This window comes from Diprion similis, chromosome 9, assembly GCF_021155765.1.
Source record: "Diprion similis isolate iyDipSimi1 chromosome 9, iyDipSimi1.1, whole genome shotgun sequence".
In the NCBI taxonomy this organism is placed as follows: domain Eukaryota; kingdom Metazoa; phylum Arthropoda; class Insecta; order Hymenoptera; family Diprionidae; genus Diprion; species Diprion similis.
This window is the reverse complement of record NC_060113.1, coordinates 7,266,405-7,294,228: the sequence shown is the minus strand read 5'-3', so window position 1 is coordinate 7,294,228 and position 27,824 is coordinate 7,266,405. Positions and strand designations below refer to the sequence as shown.

General features: G+C 39.1%; 1 protein-coding gene across 3 annotated transcripts in view; it reads right to left on the bottom strand.

Annotated features, from left to right (window-relative positions):
• LOC124410256 (serine/threonine-protein kinase NLK) overlaps positions 1–27,824 on the bottom strand; it is a 125,305-nt gene that overhangs the window by 7,068 nt on the left and 90,413 nt on the right. For all 3 annotated transcript variants that reach the window (XR_006929586.1, XR_006929587.1, XM_046888482.1), the window contains exon 4: positions 15,857–15,963. Coding sequence is in view for 1 of the 3 variants with exons in the window: in XM_046888482.1 (XP_046744438.1) it covers positions 15,857–15,963 (107 nt within the window). In the remaining 2 variants the exon portion in view is untranslated. The remainder of the gene's footprint in view (positions 1–15,856; positions 15,964–27,824) is intronic.

The following is a 27,824-nucleotide window of genomic DNA, read 5'->3' as shown; positions in this document are numbered from 1 at the left end:
CTTCACGAAAATCAGCCACATTCTAAACTGTCGGCAGTAATTTGTTCGAGCGTGAAATTTCGCTCGTGTTAAAAATATGCGACGAAGGTTGTCTGTTGGATTAGGATCACTGAGTTCAGGCATTTAAAAGTTGGGAAAATTTTGCGATAGCAGTTCAGCTAGACGAAAGTAGCCAATTACGTTATTAGAGTCTTGTGAACATAGGTTCGCGCATGCGCGGTTTACAGTTGCTTCACTTTCGTCCCTAGGGAGAAAAAATTTACCACTAACCTCCCGAAAAACTACCACACAAAGCCCTACCACTTTTCATTCGCTTCTTATAAGCTAGCGTGTGAGTAGAGTATATAGAACAGTTTTGAAAATGGTATTCACTTCGTTAATAATCTGGTGACTTTTGTTTTATGATGTGGTTTTGCTGATTTTTAGTTCAAAAAGTGATTTCTATTGATTTCCCATGATCCCCCAACAATCCAAGTGATTTCCAGAGTTTCGATCTAATTCCTTGTGATCTCCTGTAATCTAATCCAACCAGAGATCTCTGAGAGTCGTATAAAAAGGTTGAAAATCATCGGAAAACAATATAGAAATCACTCTGAATCAATGTCAATGAATCGCAATCCTTCGTTCAATTTCCAAATGAATGGCCTGTCGATGTAGACACAGACACTAGGCGTGTGTGAAGGCGCAGAGTAAGGGAAAAAGAGAGGAGATACTAGGAAGGGAAAAGGAAGAGAGACCCCTGGCAAGCAGTCGAATTCTACGAGGTAATCTGTTCCCTATTCAGATGACACTCTGCGGCACTCTGCAGGAAACTGGGGCCTCTCCGTTTTCCCCTCGGTTCCAGGCCGAGGGTGCGACAGCATCCTGGGATCGTCGTCGTCGTTCACGGGATGCAATATGAGCTTGGAACCTCGACTGCTCTCTGCTTGAACAAGGGACGTATGTATGTACGTACCCACCGAGCACGGTGAGTCACTTCGATAAACTCGAACGACGCGTTCCAATTTCGACGTATGAAGTCCTGTCCCAGCCCATCCTTGTGCTTTGAAAGAAGGATCGCCTTGGCGAATTCACTCTCACCCTCACCCTCTTTGGTTTCGCGGTATCATGACTACGACCGAAAGTCTCGAACAAAGATTGCAGCTTCGATTGACTCACCGTCAAAGTCAGAGCGACATGAGCGATTCACCCTGAGGAATTACCCCTCCTCTATCATCGACTGGGTTAGTAGATACGTGTTTATATTGGCCTCGTTCTTTCACCACGTGTTGTTGAAGGTATTAATTCTGTTCATCAAGGTCCACGGGACGTGGCGACAGGGGATTCGGATACACCTTGGTACGGCGCAACTGTCAATGTTTATTTAGGTACCTAATACATACAATGAATCCTGCCTTGTAGGGTGAGTCAAGCTCAGGATAGTTGGGACTCGGAAAAAAAAAACAGACTCATTAAATTTGATTGCCTATTTCTGGGTTCAGACGTCTGGTTTTATTCAGATTACGACGTTTCTTGTACAACGGATGAATGTTGGCGAGGATTGTTGGAAGATTTTGTTTTTATAAATCAAGATTGGAAGTTTCGAGATTCCAAAAATCGAAAGTCAAAGAGGGTGAAATAAACAGTGTTTCAATTTTTCAAACGTCATTTATACCACCGGCAATGGCTCGCAGAAACGAAAATATTGAGTCTGTGATTCCAGATCTAACGACGAGATTGAACTGTTCATATTGACAGGGATGAAGTGTCGATTCTGGGTATTTGGACCCAAGTTGGAAACCCATGAGAAACCGTTACCGGTAAAACAGTCAAAAAACAAGCGGTAGATCGATTAGACCGGAAGAGTAAGTGATCGGAATTAATTGAAGCGAAACCAGACTTGAAGCGATTTCGACCTATCGAAGAAGCAAACTACGACGAATAACTCTACGCAGACGCACGTACTAAATGTATAACAGCAATGGCAATAACGCGAGGGTAGAACGTGGGAGATTTATATATATATTGGAATATATCTTGCGGGAAACAAGAGATGAAGGTGATCGCACGTTGCGGTGGGCAATGGAGCGAAAACTGGATGGTGTAACCGGTGTAGTAAAAATCAAGATAGGTCGTACACCACCTACATAATGGAGGAAGAAAAGAGGGAAAAATAAAGCCGTGAGAAAGGAGCTGCTGCGGGAATAAGAAGATGAGCTGACCTTGCTGGTATAATTTCAAACCGCTAACACATCAGTCGAGTTACAAATTTATCCGTGACCTTCCCCAGCGAATATAAAGACGTGATGCGTCTTTTGCAAAAATCTATATCTACTTCAAGGTAATTTTTTATGCTAATTTACTCGTGAATGACACGATGATAATTAGCTGCTGACAATGAGTTGCCCTCGCGTGTTTCGTCGGATTTTCAATTTTAGAGATGATACATCTTTACTAGTTAAGTTTACTGTTTCAGTTCTTTTATAGCCAGTCGTACTACATTTTCTTATTTCTTTAGTAATAATTTAATCTTACAATTAGTGAAATAACAAAGCAATGATAAGAACAAGAGATTCTTGTTCCAATTGGGAGTGGGAAAATTTTATTATTGCCAATTATGACAACCAGAATGTTTTCTTCTCGAATACAAACCTTTCTTGTAATTGCAATAATATTTGAACTTTAGGCTAAATTTAGTCTTGAACAACACGATGCATCGCCATGTACGACTCTAATATTTTCACGAAAATTTTGTTAATTTATGTTACACATCATTTCTTGGCGACTACTGTAAGACTCGCTCAATTTTTCTGGTTTTCTCTCTTTCTTGTCCATTTTTATCTCTGTATTATAATTGATTATCATGTGAATTGTTGATGTTGCTAGTATTGAATAAATGTCAGTAAATTATTTTTTTACGGCATGGGCATTGAAAAGTTCACTTTTTGTGGCAGTTTTCGTTCCATAAAGTGACGCTTTATACGGCAGCGAACAAAGTTGCGAAATAAAGTCTTTATTCCGCAGTTTTGATGCGCAGTTCTAAGTGCGCATCCCAAACCGCCTTATAAAGTAGCTTCGACAAACAGATCGCGACATAACCTCACTCTTCGTTTTGCTTTTCAATGCCCATACCGTAAAAAAATATTGTATGTGGCATGCCCGTAAACCATTTTTTGGCTCCGATAATTTCAGTACCCACTTCCGGCTTGCCTTCAGCTTGTCCTGAAATCTTTATCCTTGCCAAAAAAAACAGGCGGTTTACGGGCATACCACATAAATAGCTATTATTGCATTTCCAAGACTGTGTTAAATTCAATTTTATTTTTTAGGTGGGGGACCTCGCCTCCTACACCCCCATCAGTACATGGGGCCCTAAACCCACTCCCACACTTGCATGTATTATTTGAATTTTCACTTCTTTTCTTTTCAAATCTATATAATATAGCCACCGTTGAATGGTGAATAAAGTCCAACATGCTACACGTAACACAGGAATAAAATTCGATTATTCCCTTGGTACATAATGTACTGTTACTACAATCTCCCAATTACTTTGCAAGAATGAAATTTCTCTCAGAGTACAAGGACGCGATTTCAGTCAAGCTCGAAACAGGAACAACTCATTCCATAGGAGAAGAGCGGAAGAAGGGTTATAAGAGGAATGTCAAAGCAAGCGAGCAAATTAATCACAATGAAAATTCACCGTCGTTGATACGAACACGTGCGAGGAGGACAATGATCTCGGAGGGACATCAATGGGCACGTCGGAATGGACAAGGTGCCTCGGATCCTCGCTCCGGAAGTCGACGGTCGAATGAATTAGCGAAGAAGAACGGGGTGCAACGCGGCTACTACATACGTACGTACGTACGTACATACATACATACATATTTGACAACGCTCAGACATTACATTACAGTAGTAGTACCTTATACCTTGGCCGCAGATAGAAAATTAAGATCGTAAGGTAGATAGGTTGTTTTTACCTACGTACCTACATAGCTGCGCAAGAACGTATTCCGGAGTTAATATTCACGCCGAGACACACTCGGTTGCTCCCTCTAATCGCATGAACCACTTACCGGATACACGTATGAAAGGTTCATTATATATTGTGATACGTGCCGCCCCGCTGTCTCGTTATCCTTATCCTTATCATCTTCATATATTCATCTTTTTTTTTTCTTATATACACTTATTAACCTGCAGAAGTATAGCTATATATCTGATTGTGTAATTATTCTTTGCAACAAATTGGAAGAGCCTTACGTTCCATCAATTTTTTCAGTGCTTCTGAACACTGGAAGGTATGAAACGATCGTCTGAGCGAGCCAATTAGGTACCGTGAAATTGACAATGATCAGAAATTCAACTTCCTCATTCAATTGTCTGAGTTACAGCTTCTGAGCATTCGATGAGGTAACGATAACCATAGCGTAGGACCCTGTTCAAGGTATTGTAGCGATGGCAAGGCGCCTTTGAAGATTCTCCTTTACAACATAATTTTCAAAAGTATTTTGTACAAGTTCATTATTATGAGGCAATGTTCGACTGAACGAATTTCCGATTCATCGGTCGCAATAAATTTATTGAATTTCTTGACCGTTATTTTGATTCACTTCCATTATCATTTCCTCAGCTCGGACTCTTTGGACAGAATTATTGCTACTACTGGAGTGGAGAACAGGTAAAAATGCAGATTTAGTGTATTGGGCACAACAGAATTAAATCTAACCAATAAATGGATTGGATACGATGGGTCGCCAAACAATTTTCTCTTTTTTCTCGCCACAATTAGAGCATAATCAATTTATTTCAAGAATATCCTTGTTCGAGCTAGAGCGCATATTTCTTTACGATGTATAGCTTTAAAGTAATAAACAGTTTTCTTAAAAAAAAAAAAATTGAAACGCATGCATTTTTCCAGATAAAACTCCGACTGTTTGGCAGGTCATGTTAGAGTTGTCAGAAAAATCCGGGGATTTAGCCAGATTTTTTTTTAATATATGATGATTACATATGGGGGGGGGGGGGGGAGCACGAATAAATTACGACACGACCAAAATAAGAATCACCCTTTATATATATAGCTATGTATAAAGACAAGCAGCGATAAACAGTTCGAGATAAAATACAAGGTGGATAAAATTCGTTGTATACGGTGTAACGATTAATATCATAAGCACGAGGCTATTTAAGATTAAATTTCGATCAACAGGGTGTATAAAATCATTAATTATATACGGACTAGACGCGTATATCCATATAATATCGGTTATATGGAGACCAGAATCGATTCTGACTCATGAACGTCGACGCGGACTGACCTAATTTGACGTGAACCGGATGCTCATCCGCAAGTCGAGGTAGAATCGCGTTCGACGAATGGAATCTCCAGCTTTTCTTCAAAGTGCACACCGTGTGGCTCGGTTATCTCCGAAGGCTCCAAGACCGGCTTCGCGGATACGTCACGCCTAGCGATTTTACGTTCGACGCGGATGGGTTCACCGTACTCAGTTCTCGCCGATTCCTATACCATGTATAGCTGCAGATTAACCCAACGACGACAGCGTCGAAGCTCGAAGTCGACAAATTTCTACAAGACCTTCAGTTGGCACTGAAATTCAATTTTACTCCGAATACGAGACGGCGTAAAAATAAAATAAAAGAAAAGTCGAATGAATTTCTATTCTTACTTAGGCTTGCGGTAATGAACTTATTTCGAAATGAGAGAATGCAGAGATTAATTGGATGCGTAATGAAAACATGGTTCCGGTTAGATGTAGGATAAAAAATGGCGGAGTGCTTAATTAAAGTTGCCAATGATGTTCAAGATGAAGAACGCGTTAAATGCTGGAGGGTGGAAACTTTTGTTTTTACAGTATAGGCATTGAAAAGTCCACTTTTTGTGGCAGTTTTCGTTCCGTAAAGTGACGCTTTATACGGCAGCGAACAAAGTTGCGGAATAAAGTCTTTATTCCGCAGTTCTGATGCGCAGTTCATAGTGCGCATCCCAAACTGCCGAATAAAGTAGCTTCGTCGAACAGATCGCGACATAACCTCACTCTTCGTTTTGCTTTTCAATGCCCATACCGTAAAAAATATTGTATGTGACATGCCCGTAAACCGTTTTTTGGCTCGGATAATTTCAGTACTCGCTTCCGGCTCGCCTTCAGCTCGTCCTGAAATCTCTATCCTAGCCAGAAAAACAGGCGGTTTACGGGCATGCCACATAAATAGCTATTTCACAGCTCTTCTGGTTAAGATCGTGATTTTGATGTCGGATAATCGTAAGCGTTAAATGAACGTGTTTGGGTTACTAATGTAACACGTCGTTAAAGAACCCTAGAATTGAAATCAGACGAATCATAGATTTGAAGTATTTCATTACGGAATCATCTTGAAGAAAGACAGTAGTTCGCTAATTTCTGAGCACCGAAAGCCAAGTACCAAGAGATCCAAATCGCTGTCATTCCTTGCTAGTCTCAGAAGTCTTTGTGCTATTAAAAAAAGTAATTAAAACGTGATTGAATCGTTATTTGCACAACTTGTGAAACTCAACCAAGTCTTTTTCCTTTATGGACAAGTTTTCTAAGTTTTCTTGCAAAACTTTCGCCAGTATCACACGGTATTTTACCAGCTTTCCTCGATGGACGCTCGATCATCGTCACCAAAGACACACGTCTTCCAACACATGCCCATACGTATTACTCCGCATAATACGTTACACTTGGCCGACCAAAGCCGGTCGCAACTCCTTGCTCAGTAGTAGAAGTCCGTTCACGTCAGGCACAACAGACGCTGCAAGCCGGTCCACGTGTTAAAGCCTAGAGTGTAAGTACTTGTACTTGTACTTGTATGCCTAAGCGGTTGTATAATCATGCAGTTTTACCCAAAACATGCACGGTTTCGAAACAGCCCTCAAAAATTGATGATAACACTAACCTACGTTTTTAAATGGTCACATACTTCCAATTTTACTCCACCATAGTTCATGTTATTTATAATTATATATCTCAAATATAAATTTATGCTTGTGATTTGTCCGGAAGTTATTCATGAGCTTGTTATCCATTGAAATCAGATAAACTATCCGAATTCGTTATTAGTATCGACAAAAGGTGTTCGATGAGTAACATAATCAGATTGATAATTAATTGTATGGAGACGAAAATTTTCAATTTCTTTTTTTTGTTCTGACAAAATTCATCGGAAATCAATTCAGCATTTGGTTACAAAGTTCAGTTTCTAAATTATCATATTTTGTTAGAGCTTTTTTGACTGAACTGTTTAATAATAATCATCATGATGCTAATTAAAATTCAGAGATGTTGATTTTGAATCAAGACAAGAAAGATTCCTAACAGCTTAGCTGATGCAGGATTCAATTGAAGAAGGGACGCAGACGGGCAACTGCGGCAGCGGAAGTGACCATGGCAAAGATCAGGGCGTATATTCCCCGCGGTGAGGCGGTATTCACGTGGAGGAGTATAAGTTTGGATTTCTCATCGAGCGATGCTCCGGCGAGCAAAGCCCCTCGGCCGGATGACGGGGTCTCGGGTCACGGATGGGTGGTGGCAGGACTGGTTTCCCCCGGACTTCTCTTTCTCCACGTTATACACTCTCTACACCATACCTCGGCTCTCTTGTACCGAGTATAGTTCTGTGTGTTCATCCAGTGGCCAAGTCCTGACGATACGCATTGAAATTATCGATGGTTTAGCTATTTATGTGGCATGCCCGTAAACCGCCTATTTTTTTGGCAAGGATAAAGATTTCAGAACGAGCTGAAGGCGAGCCGGAAGCGAGTACTGAAATTATCCGAGGCAAAAAACGGTTTACGGGCATGCCACGTGCAATATTGTTTACGGTATGGGCATTGAAAAGCAAAACGAAGAGTGAGGTTATGTCGCGATCTGTTCGACGAAGCTGCTTTATAAGACAGTTTGGGATGCGCACTTCGAACTGCGCATCAAAACTGCGGAATAAAGACTTTATTCCGCAACTTTGTTCGCTGCCGTATAAAGCGTCACTTTACGGAACGAAAACTGCCATAAAAAGTGGACTTTTCAATGCCCATGCCGTAAAAAAAATTTTCACCTCTTCATTTTCATAAATACATTCCGAATGCTGTAAAAAGTGTGAATTCCCAACCACAAAATAGTCCGTCGTCTGCGCGTGCGCAAAAAATCCGTGAGCAGTTGTTTGCCAGGGTGACCAACCGTCGTGAACGTAACCTCAAAAACTTTGACAGTTGTCGCTGGCAGTTGTGCTCACACCGACAGATGTAAAAATTTTTTCAGGTTACATACATCGCGGCGAACTGTCGTCTAAACTTATGACGGTTGGTCACCCTGGCAAACAACTACTCTGGGATGTGGCGAATACGCATTAAACTTTTGCAGAGGACGGACCGTTCTGTCGTTAATTATTCACACTGTACATCTATTATGTTACATCCAGATTCCAAATGTCAAAACTCTGAATACGTATGTCAAGGTTGGCAACTTTCGTAATTTTGACCATTCGAATTTCGAAGTAATGAAATTAAATGTGACGATCAGTCAAAACTTTGACATAATCCACACAGACTAACGACGAGAGAAAACATGGCAAAGTCACCAATGGTTGGAGTCAAATTCTCCGAAGATAATTTCATCCTTGAGTTAAACTCAGAAACAATTTTGGTCGTACATTTTTCTCTCGATGTACTTCGACACTGACGTATCATTTTATACATTCAAATAAACATTAAACCGTGGCCAAAATTTTTAGGATGTTACGTGTGTACCGTGACTTGGAATTATTATCTCATCCGATTGATTAAACATTAATCAATCGATGTACGTGCAACTTCTTTCAGTTTCAAGAGTTCGACCGTATAATCAATAAATCTACGGATGAGAGAAGTTTGGGTTTCGTGTGTTCGTACATATTGAGTAAGTCGGTAGGTTCGCGTCCTTCCAAACTGTAACCTTTTGCCCAAAGGTCGACACAACGTAATCCTCTGCGGATCGTCTCTCAGACCGACGACCGGGGAATGAGTTTGAACGATGATGACGGTGCCTTGTCAGACCGAATTTCGTGCTTGCGCACCAGTCGTCGTGTTAATCACTATATCCGTGTCCAAAGTGCCAGCTGGGACTTATAAACGGCGGTCCACAACTCGAGAGTAACGTTACGCGTTAGTACCCCCGTTATAAACCATGAGCTCTTCGTTTATCGTCGAAGGTACAAGACGCATGGGTCAACTATATCGAAAGTAGGAAATATGTAGATTCCGTCACACTTTAATCATCTTCCAAAAAGCTCAACTTTTCACCGACTAATAATAGCTATTTATGTGGCATGCCCGTAAACCGCCTGTTTTTTAGAAAGGATAAAGATTTCAGGACGAGCTGAAGGCGAGCCGGAAGCGAGTACTGAAATTATCCGAGCTAAAAAACGATTTACGGGCATGCCACATACAATATTTTTTACGGTATGGGCATTGAAAGGCAAAACGAAGAGTGAGGTTATGTCGCGATCTGTTCGACGAAGCTACTTTATTCGGCAGTTTGGGATGCGCACTTCGAACTGCGCATCAAAACTGCGGAATAAAGACTTTATTCCGCAACTTTGTTCGCTGCCGTATAAAGCGTCACTTTACGGAAAGAAAACTGCCACAAAAAGTGGACTTTTCAATGCCCATGCCGTAAAAATATATTATAATATAGTATAGAATCAACGATGCAAGAGGATTAAACACGTTTCATTTCATCGATCGATAAGATGACATGAAAAAAAAAAAACCACTAAAGAAACTTTCCGAGTCTTTCCTTGTGGTAGTAATTCACGGGGTCCGTAAGAGATAGGTCATTGTCCGAATCTACACACACAGGGAAGGATGCAATTAAAGGAAATGGTCGCGTGTCCGTTGGAATTTACGCTGGGACGTGTAGTTTAGGGTTAGTTTTTTCCCTCCACACTCCGTAAAACGAGCATCTCTTCAATAATGTACAGCGTGGCGTACACGCACCCCAATAGCTTGACCTGGGTGGTGGGTTGTCAAGGCAGTACCGCAGTCTCTATTCGTACTTTTCGGCAACATATGAATATAGGCTCTGGAAAGTACTTCATACGGCATGGGCATTGAAAAGTCCACTTTTTGTGGCAGTTTTCGTTCCGTAAAGTGACGCTTTATACGGCAGCGAACAAAGTTGCGGAATAAAGTCTTTATTCCGCAGTTTTGATGCGCAGTTCGAAGTGCGCATCCCAAACTGCCGAATAAAGTAGCTTCGTCGAACAGATCGCAACATAACCTCACTCTTCGTTTTGCTTTTCAATGCCCATACCGTAAAAAATATTGTACGTGGCATGCCCGTAAACCATTTTTTGGCTCGGATAATTTCAGTACTCGCCTTCAGCTCGTCCTGAAATCTTTATCCTTGCCAAAAAAACAGACGGTTTACGGGCATGCCCCATAAATAGCTATTATACTGTATAGATATCCTGGATTCAGTGCAATGTCAGCTCGAGCTGCAGGTGCCTGACTAATACGAAGCTCCGATTCAAAAATGAAAAGTGACTGCAGAAATCGTTCAAACTATGCTGAGAGCAGAATGGTGTAGACAATCTTGATAGTCCAAAAAAAATCACATCGCGTATAATAACTTTGGGATTGAATTTAACAATTTCGATCGTGCGATTACACCGGTGAAGTTTGTTCACGACTGAAAAAACATTGTACATACCTACGTAAGCGTATTTCATACTTTTCAGACTTCTCTTGTGAAAACGGCTAAAATATAATAGCTATACATGAAACAAGCCGGAGACAAGAGACTCCGGGATCCAGAGGTTTCGGTGTAATTTGTCAAAGTGTTAAAGTTTGCTCGAAAGCTTTACAATTGGTGTTCCCAAGAAGAGGCATAATTCTGTAGGACTGTAAGTCTGCATGTTCAAGATGGAACCTGGCACCTACTTGAATATGACTGACAAGGAGAGTATCAGACCTCTGAATCATGGATTTCACTTAAACTCCTCGGGTCGGTTCCTTGGCCTGAAATACGAAGCCTGCGATATACAGTTTAATTTCACAGGCCTTTCTTCACTTTGGATGAAATTCATAGTATGAACAAATGAAGCCTGTTGTGCATTTTTGCGTTAGATGTTAATTGTTATTATTTCATAGCTGTAGTCAAGTATAATTTGCGCGTTTTAGGCAACCTGATCTGTTGTGAATTAGGACAAGTAGATAGAACTACGCATCAGAGACTTCACATTTTGGATCCAAGAAACAAACGCGCTTTGAAGTTTCAGTAGAATCCATAATCAGAGTAGCTCTGATACTTTCCTTGTGGGTCTCGTCCGGAATGAGAGACGAGTTGAGAGATTTATATTTCAGATCCACGTAACGTGTTTTGACAACTGCCAGGAACAAAATAACCCAGTTACCGTAATTAGGGCTACTTTCTGAATAATAAACACCGTCGTTTGCTCCCTCTCTTTCTCTTTCTCTTTCTCTTAATCTCTCTGTCGGTTTCAAAATATACAATTAATAAAACAATCCCACTCTCGTGACTTGGGCTCGTCTGCGTTTCGTCTACCTTTTCTTCTTGGAAATTTATACAAACTCGATTTATACAGACTTATAAAGACTGGATCTGATACATTTCAGGATTCATAATTCCTCACAAATTGTTATTTTGCAACTGTGATGAAAAAATATGTTTTGACGATCTCACTCATTCAAGGTACCTAATAACTAACATCCGGAGAATTGGGCATCCAACACAATGTTCTTCCATACCTATTCAATATTTGTAAGAAGAAAAAAAAATGAAATCTTCAATTACGTTAATTTCTTCTGCGATGCCTGCAATGTTGGCAAATTTTTTCAAAAGATTAATCCTCCGTTATATTTATAGTACAGGTTCAAAACGAGCGATAAAATGGAACGTTAAATATTCAGAAAAATATGTAATCCTATAAATATGTTTATCGAACGACGTAAGGCGTTGAGATAACACGTCAATCTGAGCTGCTCAGTGAATTCATGAGTACGAGGTGGCTATATATAAGTGCAGGATATGCAGCTTGACGATGCCATAAAATTTGAACATGGCACATGTTCCACATCTGCGTATATTCCGTAGTAAAAACGAAGATGTGAAGAAAAGCAGCGGGGAGCATAACCGCGCGAAGAGGGTTTGAAGAAGGGAAGTCTTTTCATGACGCGCTTTTGGACTTACGAGATTTGCATTAATTTTCAAATATAATATACTGTCAGTTAGGTACATCACAGAAACTCGACTGCAGCACTTCTTTATTCGAAACGCTAGAATAATTTCTCCTTTGATGAGACAGAGTCTCTACGGTAGTGCACTGGGTGCTAAGTACTTGGCAAACGGGCTTGTAGGCGGTTGGTATTCGAAGGGTAGCTTGTTTTTGCGCTCAAGAGTAGAGAAATGAAGGTGAAAAAGAGGAAGACAGCAAACAAGGGACGTGGAAAAATATATAGGGTTGCCGCAAATGCAGAACAAATTGTATAATTATTAGCAATATCAAGATACTGCGACAAAAGACTTGCATGACACTTGAAACGACGGATTATGGAACGAAAATTCTGAAACGAAAATAAGGGCCTGTCCGTAAACCACGTGGCTAATTTAAGAGAGTGTGGCTATTCCGTGGTAGATGGTTTTATAATTAATGCTTCCTAATTGATTTTTCTGCGTGCAATATTATCTCTTTTAACAGTCGTGTCATTAGATAGATGAAATCACTATTTCTCAACTTTAGAGTGACGTTGGAAAAGCTAGCTTTCGATCAATTCACGTAATTCCAGAAATGATTCTAACGTGTAACCCATTAGGGTGGCGCGAAAAAACCGACAATTTTTTTTTTTTTTTTTTCTAGTCTCTTGTAACAAAATGTTAGTTTTTGATGTTTTAAGAGCCCACTCCAAAGGACAGGTCAAAAAAAATTTTTCAGAGGTCGCTCCACATTTTTTAAAACGTCAGAAATTGTCAAAAATCGATTTTTTTTTTTAAATTTTTTTCTCGTTACAGTATAATTTTATAGACAAAAAAAAATAAGTTTCTGAAAGTTTCAATTCAAAATTTGAATTTTGAAAGGTCACTCACAATTTTTTTTCAATTTTTTGGTGCATTTCTTTAGATTTTTTCGAGCGACCTTTAATATTCATATTAAAATTTCATAATTTTTTTTTCTTCAATTTAGTAAGAAAGAATCGATAACAATACACCACGACATGAATTAAAAATCAAACAAAATACTGAAAATATAATTTTTTTAATTTAATTTTTTGACGATTTTTGACAATTTTAAAAATTTGGAGCGACCTCTTAAATTTTTTTTTGTGCTGTCCTTTGGAGTAGGCTCTTAAAACATCAAAAACCAACATTTTGTCACACAAGACTCAGAAAAAAAAAAATAGTCGGTTTTTTTTGCGCCACCCTATTGCACATGTTCACGTAACGAAGATCAATCTCACGATGATCACACAAACCTCTATTCCTCTCATGGAAATATAAGATTCATTTAAACACGTGAAAACCAATCTCCACCTTGAACAATTAATCGTCATTCCGTAATTTCGTACATCACGCTCTCCACACAAGAAGTATACGCGTGATAAAAAATGAATAAAAGAGTAGAAAAAAAAAAAAAAAAAAAATCACTCCGCCAAACCCATTAAATCTTAATTGCTGTGAATACTTAAAAAGGTAAGCTTTTCGCTGCGATCGTACTTCGGTGTTCGAAACCCCGCGCATTAGCGCGACGTACTCCAACGTCTTGTGTCGTCGAGCAGTCAGTGTGATGCACTGTAATTCAGGGGTTGAAGTTTTCCTCCCTTACGCTTTCTCGCTTGCTTACGTATCTACGCATAATGTATAATAATGTATAATGTTTGACGGTTCTTCACTTTGCCAGCAACTCGTATTTTGCACTGTTTCAAACGATGCTTAACTCTCAGTCACACTTTTACCAAGACAATGTCGTACTCTAGATGATTTTGTTGACAGAATGGATAGCAGTATTAATGCGATATGCGAAAAGTGAATTTCACAACCAAACATTTGGAGTGGAGGAAACAAGAGATCCTTTGCTCGCATATATATGTAGTCCGCGCACAATTTCCTTTGTTCTACCTCCACGTTATTTGCATCTTTCTCGTTGTCAACGGCGCAACCGAGCCGCAGAATCTCTTCGCCATTCCATGTACCCACCTCCCTTAATCCAAGGGGGGTTTTAATTTCATTTTAATTCACGTGATGTCATACATGATACTAGAAAGTATAATCACAGGACTTGTACAGGGGTTTCTCACCCTCGAAACACCCTTGAATCTCTCGGTTGTTCTGACTTCCATTAGTTTTATTGTTCGCGACTTTGCTTTCACAGACTCAAAGCGCTTTCACAGACGAACTCCGAACATCCTTTTTTCGATTCCTTATTTATTCTGTTTCGTCTTCTTCTTCCTCGTTCAATGAGTGTCTGCTATAAATATATTGATTTTGTCACCGATTCTTAGACAACAACATCAAAGATAACGTGAACTTCAGACTTTGGGAGTTCAAATTTCTTGTACGAAATCTGGAAGTGAAATTATATGGAAAAAATATATTCAACTCGTGTTAATTAGCATGAATTTCAAACGGACTCTGTTATGCTTAAGGCTCTCCTAAAAAATTCCGTTATACTTTAAAATAATATAAATGAATGAAAACGGTTTGTTCGAACATGTCATCACATTCGCTGAATGTAATCTTTAGTAAAAATTTGTTATTCAGCTTTTGAGAATATTCGTTGTCCTTGTCATTCCTCAGCCACTCTATACCAGGCCTTCCTATAATCCTTTATAAGGTTCAAAGTACCCAGCCGAAATGAATATTGATTCACGCAGCTGTGCGCAACAGGCTGTGCTAAAATCAACGAATCATCGTTAACACGTTGAAGTTGAGGGTGGAATTTTATTTCAAAATAGCGATGAAAAAAAAAAAATTTAAAAGAATAAATTTTCTCATCGTTTAATTCCGTCGCTCAAATTTTGACGTCATTTTTTTTAACTTCTTGTTGTCAAATTGTAACACGAAATTACATGGATACTGGTTAAGACAGAACGACAATTCATCTCTCGACGTTTTTCATTCACTCAGGTTGCACGAAGAGGCAAATCCATATAGATCTATAAATACTTGTGACCCTTTGGAATATTACAGACCGTGTAAGTGGTTCCTCTAAAAATCTATATTTATAAAAGTATGCAAATTATCTGCGTCTCTGACCTCAAGCCGGAAATTAAACTACGGAATGAACGAACATCGTGCCACGTGTGCGAGGGAAGAGAGAGAAAAAAAAAAAAAGATTGTAGCTTAAAATAAAACGGGAGGAAAAAATGGACGGGTGTCGAAACGAAAGAGGAACTTTTTGTTTCAAGTAATTTTGAAGTATTTTTATGAGAACGTCTTCACACAAGTTAAGGAAAAGCAGCAGGGTTAACATAGCCGGCAACTTTCTAATACTTGAAGTACGCTTTTGAAATTGACTTTTCGCTTCTAGTCGTTCCGGCCGACTATATTATAATAATAATTCTAGACTTATCTAACAATGAAATAAGACTCGCGAATTAATTTCACTAACAATATATCCAGACCTACATCGTGCAAGTACCACAAAGACGGTTTCATCGCAAAAGTCCCTCGTCAAAATAATAAACACACAGACATATACACAGTGATTAAAAATACGCCGAAAATTATTATACCTTTTGTCGTTTATAGCTGTAAATTATTTACACAAAATTCTTAACAAAATATATGCTGAGTCAAGAAATTGATAATCATTATAAGAAGTAAAAGGCTACACTCACCTCTCAGTATTTGGTACAAGAAGACCTTTATGTGATCTGCGCTGAGATGCTGCGGGCTGACGATGATCTTGTGCAGGTCACTTTGGAGGAGCTCGGTTATCACGTAACTGTTATCAAATGGGTTAAGGAAAATTTTTTCATAACAATAATGCTGAATTATAAGAAAAAAACAACAGAATATCAGGTAATTTTGCAAAATCAATTAGAATGTTTTAGATGGAGAACGATAAGAGTGGTTCGAAATTCAATTCAATACCAAATACACTGATCGTAATTCTCGTTTAAAAAATCTTATACGATAAACTATCGACATTAGTCTGGACACTTTGCAGCTGCAGCAAATGTCGTTGGAATAATAATTATTGAACGATAATGACAGTCAAGAGTAACGCTGTTGAAAGACCAATAAATAAAAGATATTATCAAACGATTCAATGTCATGAATGTAAATTTTGTGAAAAATCATCCCTTCCAAAAATAAAAAGAAAAATATTACCCAAGGGAGTGTGTCGCGTACTGCGCAACGCTACCCGAGAATTTCAATTTACGGTAATTCTAAAATTTTGGTGTCTATAAATTATGCATTGCCAGGCTAAGCCAGCGCCTATATATATATATATATATATATATGTGTGTGTGTGTATACTAGGGTGGCGCAAAAAAACCGACTATTGTTTTTTTTTTGAGTCTCGTGTGACAGAATGTTAGTTTTTGATGTTTTAAGAGCCCACTCCAAAGGACAGCTCAAAAACAAAATTTTAAGAGGTCGCTCAAAATTTTTTTAAATGTCAAAAATCGTCAAAAAATTAAATTAAAAAAATTATATTTTCAGTATTTTGTTTGATTTTCAATTCATGTCGTGGTGTATTGTTGTCGATTCTTTCTTACTAAATTATAGAAAAAAAATTTATGAAATTTTAATATGAATATTAAAAGGTCGCTCGAAAAGATCTAAAGAAATGCACCAAAAAATTGAAAAAAAATTATGAGCGACCTTTCAAAATTCAAATTTTGAACTGAAACTTTCAAAAACTTATTTCTTTATGTCTATGAAATTATACCGTAACGAGAAAAAAAAAAAAAAAAAAAAAAAAAAAATCGATTTTTGACGATTTCTGACGTTTTAAAAAATGTGGAGCGACCTCTTAAAAATTTTTTTTTGTACTGTCCATTGGAGTGGGCTCTTAAAAGATCAAAAACTAACATTTTGTCACACGAGACACAAAAAAAAAAAAACAGTCTGTTTTTTTGCGCCACCCTAATATATATACATTCAGCAACGGACTATATGTACATACATACAAAGCTAAACAATGGAAGCTTTGCTGCCATGGAAGCTATAAGCTGGGCAGTAACGCTTCGGGAGAAAACTTTGGCGATAAGAGTCTTGAGTTTACGATTGCAGGTGCCTACCTGCAACGTTAGGTACTCATCATCAAACGTACAGGGAGGAAAGACAGAGGCTTTTGCAACCGTGCACGACAAGGCTCGAATTACAGCAAATCTCGACAAGGAGATGACGAAAGAGATATGATAAAGAAGAGACCTGCTTATCGCGTTTAATTAACGAATATCGATATTGTCGACGTGCCGTTATTGCTCGTGCCACTTTGGCATGCCATGATGCCACCGGTACAAGTGGGTACGCTTCGAACTTGTCGGTTTAATTTATTCAACCTGCCCGAAACGCTTTTCGTTTAAACGTTCAAATCAACAGGCCACCACTTTTCCGCTCATGAATTTTCCGCCTGAATCGCAAATCATCGATTGATATTAATTGGAATATGGATTCGTTATACTTCGTAAATATTATACGCGGACAATTGTAGTAGTAATAACACGAAATATGACATTCTTAGATAATTATATAACCTCGTTTCAAGAGCGACAGGTTTTTACAAATAAAAAGATGAAGTGAGAGGTAATCTGTAAGTTGAGGACGTGGATAACTTTCGTTAGAGGTAGAACGAGAAAAAGAGAAAATAATTTTTTTCGACCATAAATATGAAAAGGATGAATGAATATTAGACTGATTTATGAACCATCGCGAAAGATAATCGAAATTCTTTAACCGAATACCAAGGAAAATATGTGATAAATGTATAATATAGAATTGCAAGAAACAAGATTGATTTATAGCCGGCTTCGGCGGTAACACAATCACTGGAAAAAACTAAATCCAGTTTAACTAGCTTCGACGAAGTGCCGGTTTATAGTTATAACATGAAACAGAATCCTCGAAGAACCAGGTCTAGGGGCAAGCCGGTCCTCACCTCACTCCTCGGAATGCCAGGTATAGACGTCTGTGCGTGCAACCGCCGCCCGACAAAGGTATGCAACTTGACTGGTTCACTGGATTCGTCTACACAAATTATACGACGCATTCCAAGGATTTGGCTCCGAGAGCCAGTCTCGAGACCCAGACGAAGGTTCGCGAATTTACAATAACAAAAAAGGAAATTCCAAGCCCACCAAAGTTTCACCTTCGCCGTTAATTGTCTTTTAATTATTATTTTATTTCAACATTTTTTACCATCCATCATTTCAAACTCAGCGTCATCAAATTATCGATCGTCCTATCAGGACCTCGTTTTTGTTTCGTAATAAGTATTAATTTTCCTACTGCATAACTGGCGAAGATCTTATAATGGCAACGAGGAACGAAGTTTGGTCGACAGAAGTCAAAGAGTAGCGGCACTGGTGCAGCAGAGAATCAAGTTGAGATGGTCTCGGCGAAGAGTGCTTTGTCCAGGAACCGGTCGACAAACTTATACCATCAGGAGTCTTTATCTGGGCTTGGCTATGGAGAAATCTGGAAATCGTTCAGCTGCGGATCATATGTAAAAAGCGAATTTTTCACCGGCGATATGAATTTTCCTTTCATGCGCACAAAGCAGGCACAAGACTGGCGAGATTGAAGAGGCACCGGATTTTTGATATCTTATTAAATGAAAACGAAACGAAACACGAAACTCGAAATTCTCAAAAGATTTGAAACAAAATTGGTAGAATTCGTAAAAGTATTATCATTATTACACTGATTCAAAGACGGGTGAATAAAGTTTCGACATAACCTTCAAAATGAAAATCTGACTTGAACGAAGCTTCAGTGCGCAACGAATGACGACAGTAAATCTAACGAAAAGTGAGATGAATTCGACAAGCCCGGATTACTGAATTCATGAGGCGAAATTGAAAATAAAAATGAAGTCTGTAGGTAGTGACTGGAAAACCTTACGTCGAGTAAACCGGGTTCCATTAGTTGCACGTAATGAGCACACCGCGATGCCTAATTGACTGTAGTTTGTAATCTCTGCTAGACTCCCACGAGAGTTTCTGGTTTATAGAAGTTTTCTTGGAGCAGCGCACCGTTGGTGCCCGGGAGAAGAAAACGCCAAGAAGGAAAGAGAGAGAGAGAGAGAGAGAGAAGTCAGGGATGATGAACCAAGAACAGGTTAACCTCCCGGGAGATTTAAAATGGCAAAAGTTCACCACCGTAACATCCATCTAAAAATTCGTATGCATTTCGCACCGATCGCGACTCCATCAGCAGATGCAGATGCACAAAGCGTGTGGTAGCATCATCGACGAGGTTGGGTATCAAAAATAGATCTGTAGGGTATACATAATGGGAAATTTCGGCGTCGTCGACGACACGCAAAGAGAGCGAGAAATTCCAATGGTGTTCGAAAATAGACTCGAGCGTAAATAAATGTGGGCGTATAAAGCGAGTCCAGGGTTGATTGCACTTATGCACCAAACCAAACGTTCCGCGGACTGTCCGACTCCAAGATCAACGGCTTATTTTTTCTATCCAGACTGGCAAAGACGTGATTTGCGAATCAGGCACAGGTGGGTGTACCTTGGCAAGCGATCAGCAAAAAACGGGGATATAGTCGCTCGTGGCCTTCCTTGTAACTTGACGCGCCTTCTGCTCGTCTAAGCAATAAGTAGTCTCTTTGTTGCTCCGACGAGATACGGCAAGGCCAACCCACGACGCTCGTGGGACCGGTCACCCAGGTCCACGACCAAACCCCGACCGCCCCTCCTTTTCTGATTCCTCAACCGAGGAAACCGAGTGAGGTTAACTCGCCGTGGACCTCAGCTGGACCGTTATTGCCTCGCTCATATCTCGTTCCTTGGGACTTTTCATCTCCAAGTATGTGCTTCTTTGAGAATCGCCTGGGAAATAGGGCTTCGGAATTTAGATTTCGCAAGGTAGTGTACTTGGAAAGGACGTGGAAGTGTCGGGCAATGTGTGCTTGACGTTTTCATCGATCAAGGTTGAGTGAAAAATTTGGAATAAAATAGCTATTTATGTGGCATGCCCGTAAACCGCCTGTTTTTTTGGCAAGAATAAAGATTTCAGGACGAGTTGAAGGCGAGCCGGAAGCTAGTACTGAAATTATCCGAGCCAAAAAATGGTTTACGGGCATGCCACATACAATATTTTTTACGGTATGGGCATTGAAAAGCAAAACGAAGAGTGAGGTTATGTCGCGATCTCTTCGACGAAGCTACTTTATAAGGCAGTTTGGGATGCGCACTTCGAACTGCGCATCAAAACTGCGGAATAAAGACTTTATTCCGCAACTTTGTTCGCTGCCGTATAAAGCGTCACTTTACGGAACGAAAACTGCCACAAAAAGTATATTTTTCAATCTCCATGCCGTATAAAAGTAATTTAATAGTTCAATGGAGCATTTATAGCCAAAACATCATCATGATATACCATGAAAAGTAGCGCAGCAGGTTTCTTTTGCTTATCGGTACTCCGTATTGGTAATAAATCGAGTTTTTAATCAAGCTAGATCGATCAGAACTTCAAGTACATGTCAAGCAAAAGTAGAAACCATTTTTTACCATCACAAGATAAAGCTTCAAAACATACGTTGAATTTGACAGGAGAATCAATTATTCGGTTAAAACTTGTCCTGACAAAATTGAACAGTTGATTATTCCAAGGATCCGTTACCATTCTTACAATAATCATTTTTTGGCTCTCGTTAAATTGAATCGCACTTTTTACCTTCTTAATAAAAAAAATTCTATACATTGACGGGATTCGAAAATCTTTCATCATTTGCGGTTCAACATGAAAATTAATGATGATCCTCATAAACGTAGAAAATTGGATTTCTGCGATGTGTACCTAGTCGAAATTCGAACTTTGCTATTCCGTCTAAAGTATCAAGTGTATTTACACTATATACAGCCTGTGGATTAACAAGGTGGCGACAATACTGGTCAAATAAAATTCCCTAACTTTTACCATAAAAAAATGTAGAATTCCCTGAACTTTTCCCATGAAAATTAGGTAATGTTGAACAGCTTTTATGACCCGTAGCTCCAGAAGTTTTGTACTTTGAATATATAAATTTGGATCTAAAAACACATAGTATCGTTTCGCTTAAAAAAATCACGTTATCCCTTGTGGTCCATCTTAATTCCCAGACGATTCCCGGTTTTCTCGATGTTCAAAGTCCGTCGCCACCCTGATTAACCTTCGAGAAAAATGACGGTGTGCCTAATTCCGTAAACCCAAAGGAGATGTCAGCGCTTGCATATAGCGATTGGAGTGCCACGTGGAGGCCAAAGCTATGTCAAACGCGTGTCATCTCATGACTCATTGTCAGACCCACCCACGATTCTCCCTTCCCAAAGACACAGCATAGCAAAGTACCTATCCTTACGGCATGAAAAAATGTGCATCTCCACAATATTCACATGCGCACAACGTATGTATGCATACGTCTAATTCTACTATTGATTTATTTTACTGTGAAAGCCGCAATGGCATTACTTATTCTAAACTCGTCACGCAATCCCCTCCACACAACGTTGAAAAGCCATGGACACGTTGCTCTACCCATACCTGGTTAGGAGAATTGACGATTGAACAAAGTTAACCGAACTTAACATTTAAACAAAGGCAAAAAAGCCTCTCGAACCCCCGTCATTACGTCAAGAAGCCCGCAAACTCGTCACGTGGTGAAGGTTTGAATTGTCAAAAGAATGGCATTTATTTTCACGTGTATAACAAGGGTAGTAATTTAAGCTTTGCGAAAAAGAAGGAAAATCGAATAATTTCATTTTTACGGCATGGGCATTGAAAAGTCCACTTTTTGTGGCAGTTTTCGTTCCGTAAAGTGACGCTTTATACGGCAGCGAACAAAGTTGCGGAATAAAGTCTTTATTCCGCAGTTTTGATGCGCAGTTCGATGTGCGCATCCCAAACTGCCTTATAAAGTAGCTTTGTCGAACAGATCGCGACATAACCTCACTCTTCGTTTTGCTTTTCAATGCCCATACCGTAAAAAATATTGCATGTGGCATGCCCGTAAACCGTTTTTTGGCTCGGATAATTTTAGTACTCGCTTCCGGCTCGCCTTTAGCTCGTCCTGAAATCTTTATCCTTGCCAAAAAAACAAGCGGTTTACGGGCATGCCACATAAATAGCTATTTTTACACTAGTACAAGGGAGCGTTGCAACGTAATTTGCCCAGTTCACAAATCTCCAATAATGTTACACATTTTGTTAAAATTAAATTTTAGTTTCGAGTTCCACCATACAGGTCGAAATTTTTCGTACGCGTTAAATCTAACACAAACAAAATTTAAAAAGAAAAAATATTTTTGTCACCTGTAACAATGCTCATTGATTATAACAATATCGTATTAACTCGTGACTAAATAAAATTTCTCTCAGTGAGCTCGAAAATTGATTTAAATCTGTAAAATTTATGGGGGTGGTTATTTGAACGCAAAATTTTCACGGGGCTTCCATCATGCGATTTGTCCCTCGTCGAGCACGAGTCATGTAGGAATTATTCTCGCTTTATCATGAAACGAAAATGCCTCAAAACGGGACTCCAAGGTATGATTACTTTCCCTTTCACGCTTCCATTATGCCCATCAACCCGCCTTACACGTGGGCGTACAAGTTATATACAGCGAGATGCCGTCTACAGATCTCTAAGTATGCAGGACAAAATCTACGTATCGAGGAGAAAAATTGATGCTACTTGCATATTCTGATAAAGATTTATTCAAGATTAATGGAATCCATTGTACTGTTTTATCTATATGGAAAATGGCCGTTTATTGTGACGTAGGTACGTGATAAATGGGATGAGAAATTTCTCAAACATTTACCTCACGAAATAGCAATATATCGTTTTTTATTTTTACCAGGTTGTTGAAATTGATTACGGTACTTTAACCTGCTTTTTGAGAAAGTAAATAAAGGTGACACTTCATATCTAATACAATTAATTTTCTGAAAATGATCGTGAATAATATTTACGATTTTTCGAAATATTTTCAGTTTTCCTTTAGCTCATGTTTCAAACGATTACGAAACCGACTTCCAGAAAAGAATTGTTTTACTTTAGAATCGTAGTACTTTTCGGATAACGAGACTCATATTTTCAACGTTTCCGAATTACTATTAAAAACACACTATATCAGTTAGAAGTACAGAGATAATTTTTTCTTGGCAAGTAAAAAATGTCCATTATTAACAGTTTCGATTGAAGAGAGATAGTTCAGTACCCAGCCACCCACGCAAGTAATAAGTGGAAAAAAATTCCGCTGAGATTTTCGGCTCTTGAGGATTAAAGTCGTTGGCTTTTTTCATCTCTCGTCTGAGAAGGAAATTAAAGTCGAGTGAGATTTAGGAGATGATGCGGAGCTACGACGGGGAAATCAATGCAAACCTCGTTCAGTAAAATTTCACCAGAGATTGAAAGAAGGACAATTTGCAACGGAGATTTGTGTCATGGATTGAAGCTACGAGAAAAGAAAATAGCTCATTGGCAATAAAATTTACAGGTTACTTCGAAGGAGAGAAACCTTTATCGTATACCTTAAATCGAATCACCCAGCCACGTTGAATGTCCGATAAAAAATCGCGTATTCGTATAAAAGTTGGAAATAGAAAGAAACCTTCATTTGATCATAATTCCTGCTGTTGCCAATTTTAACAAACATGATGCAAATTAATGCGAGGTTTTACTTATGCCGATAAAATATGCAGATGTACTTTGCCGTTGACTTAACTCCCGAATTTCCGCTGATAACATAGTTACCAGCAATTTTGTAAACTTGAACGAAAAGTAGGTAACTAGAGTCTAGTAAGAAACTTTTCAACGATCGTAAAACGTCTCGACGCGTTGGAAAATTATGTTAGTTTTAATGGTATTGGAAACAGCTCCAGTAATTTTATTTTTTGACTCTGCAATGTCAAAGTTTAGAATTATCTACACGATTTCTATGCATCGAAGGATCGTTCTGTCAATTTGCATGAAACGATATTGCGCACATCTTATACTTATTATATCACCTGTTTAATAAATGATAAAACCATCGACAGGTCACAGGATCATGATTGCCTGACTGATTACATCTTGCGGTAAATCATTTGCGGAATTTTTATCCATTGACAATTTGAGAATATTACATTTCGAATCCTTGCATTTGGAACGTATCTATAATTTTCTTTTTCATTTCAAGCCTGCTTAAAAAATTTATTTGAGTCTTAAATTTTTCGGAATTTTGATTATCCGTGTATCCAAAATTTGCCATATTTTCAATTAAACTTATTTACGGTTCATTAGTTGAACTTGGATGTAATATCTTCGAATTATACATTCAGTTTCCTGATTCATGGATTCTTTGTAAACAGCTCTTCCTTGAAATTGACTTTTGGTGTTCCATAACTTCGGACTCCGCCCTCATACTTTACAACAGTCGTTCGAGTCATTCGGTCAAAGTTTGAAATTCGGAATGACGCACGAATCATGAACGACCAAACCACCCAGTGTCAGTCGAGTAAATCGTATGACTAATAGCAAGCGTGACAACAGCAAAATAAGAATAATCCTCATTTCCAAGTACCATTTCCCCAGTGTGTTTCGTTTCTCTTAGTCTGACTCTTTTCAGAACGGCGTCGCAGCAAAGTTGCTAAACATCGCAACGACGACGAAGGAAGGGAGGCATTTATTCTCAGCAACGAACAAACCACCACCACCACCAACCTACCGAGTTGGTCTCGTAGACAAAGGAGACTATCGCTGCTCGGCTCGTGTGGCGTAGAGAACCTCGATTCTCTGGCAGCAGGAGCCTTATTCCCGGCGTCGAGGCACACAATGGCATAGAATAAGCCACGTGACTGAGGGACCGGGCCTAGCCTGACGTTTTTAATCCCAGAGCTTGGCGCGCCTCATTGTCCGACCGAACGACGCGGGGCTCTTTATGGAAAAGAAAAATTCTCCAAATTTACGGGATCGCGAACGATCTTCGTAATATCGATTGCCGTCTGGTTAGGTTAGGTTTGAATATGCGACGAAGAATAATTGTCGAAATTTAGATCTACCAATCTCAAATTTTTACTACAGAATTAAATGGAATATTTCTTTTACGGCATGGGCATTGAAAAGTCGACTTTTTGTGGCAGTTTTCGTTCCGTAAAGTGACGCTTTATACGGCAGCGAACAAAGTTGCGGAATAAAGTCTTTATTCCGCAGTTTTGATGCGCAGTTCGAAGTGCGCATCCCAAACTGCCGAATAAAGTAGCTTCGTCGAACAGATCGCGACATAACCTCACTCTTCGTTTTGCTTTTCAATGCCCATACCGTAAAAAATATTGCACGTGGCATGCCCGTAAATCGTTTTTTGGCTCAGATAATTTCAGTACTCGCTTCCGGCTCGCCTTCAGCTCGTCCTGAAATCTTTATCCTTGCCAAAAAAATAGGCGGTTTACGGGCATGCCACATAAATAGCTATTATCTGTCACTGGCAGTTTTGCTCAACACCGACAGGTGTTAAAATTTTTAAGGTTACATGCACCATGGTGATCTGTCATCTGAAGTTATGACCGTTGATCGCCCTGACACATAACTGCTCTCGAATTTTAGCGCATGCGCATTAAATGGATAATTGTTCTGTATATTCTAAAAATTGACCAATTTTTTTTCATTTATTCGTCTAATATCGATTTGAAAAAATTCGATAGACTAAATGACAAGAATTACGGACTGTTCTCCACGTCATAAATCATACTACTGACGATTTCCCAACAATACGATTATTCCACTTTTCAGGCCTGCCTGCCAATTACACGATAATACGCCATTAACGGCAACCACTTCCTGTTCGGAAGCAGAGGTGTGAGGTTTCGTTTTTTTTTTTTTTTTTTCCTTAAGCTTAAATATTTTGTGGTTAGAGTTAGGTTCACGTGAGATTGTGTCGATTCGTCAAGTCTGGAGTTTTGTTTTCGAGAAAGATGCGACGTTGTCGAATTTTCATTAACGACGTGGGTGAAATAACGTAAAATTAATAAACAAATTTGGTAACCGTTCAGATAAAAGTAAACCATGCCAGTTGCTTATGCTTGTCAAGAAATTCAATATTGGAAAAAAATACGGAAAAGAGATTAAAAGTAAAAAAAAAGAATTGGCAGCGTCAAATTTTTTGCGAATAAGCTTTTGAGACTAGCCATCCTAATACGTTTCCGCATCTAAAGATAAATAGCCAATTGTCACAATAAGTCAACGTGCTCTGATTGCCCAGACTTGTCGTCTGATACGTGAGCCATGGCATCTGGAACACTAATAATGAATGCTGCCGCAGGAAAAAGCGTTTCTAATGACAGGCAATATCCGAGTGTCGGTGTCTAATTTACGAAAAAAAAAATAATAATTTATATATATATATATATAAAAACGCACACAATGAACGACATAAAAAGTGAACATATGCAACGTGTATAAAACTTAAATGACAAAAGAGAATCCAAGTAAATGGCCATCGATCCGACCGTGCAAAAATTATTTACCCGCATGTCAGCATCACGTTACCACACCTCGTAGTGCAGTGTAGGTACCCACATCGATGATAGGTTTAAAATTGATATGCTGAGAATGCGATTATCCGGTGTTGAATTAAGCTTGCAAAAGGTAAAATCTACAGGTCCTTTCATATTGTACCTTCACAAGGGTGAACGCTACTCTCTCAGCTTCCGGGTCGTTGAGATTTTTATCTGGTATACTATCTAGAAAATGTCTGCAGTATTCTGGTCAGAAATGATCTATTATCCAGGTATTAACATTGAAGATCAATGACTAATTTTTGCAAAAGGATCAAGGATGAATTTTCCGCGTAAGATATCCTTTTACAAGACCTCATACGAGCAGGAAGAGAAAATCTACTGTCTCAGTAAAACAAAGCAACGTGCGATAAAAATATGCTTCTATTTATAATTTGAAAGAGCGCCGGAGTGTCGCTCGATCTATGCATCCACCATCATCGGATCTGGCAAAGTACGTACGGATCTATTCGCAAAATCTTTGAGCATTCTTTTTTTTCTCAATTATCTTTAATTTCGATTGGATTCCGAGTCATGGTTTAAAGCCATTTTAAAATCGATCGAGCGGAACAAGACAACTGTCTTGATCACTGATCATGATACCAACTAGCCAAACTCCCATAGAAGCACCATGAACAGGTGGCTTCTCATATTTTGCCATTCCCTAAAAATGGCGAAAAGAATTTATTAATTTTGTCCCAAATCGTGTTGAACGCGGTTTCGAAATTATCTGTATTCTTTTTGTTTCACCAATATTATTGAGCAGCGGTTAAAATCGCTGAATTCCGATTCGAACGCAACGCCAAAGCAAAGACGATAATGACTCAGCGGTGTTTAATATAGAAACAGTCGATGAATGTTAGAGAAAATTGGTTAGCGATAAGGCGAGTGTAAGGAAAGATTATTGTGAAGAAAAAAAGAGAGAGAGAGAGGCGTCGATTGATACTCTGGATAGTCTATAACGGGAAATTCCAAGCCAGCAAAATCCTTTGTTAAATCCATTTGACCAGCTATGCGGACCACCCTTGCTATAAATAACTACGTTAACAATAGTTGCTGGTGAGCAAAGAGTCAGAATTGAAGAACGGAAGGCGTGTACGC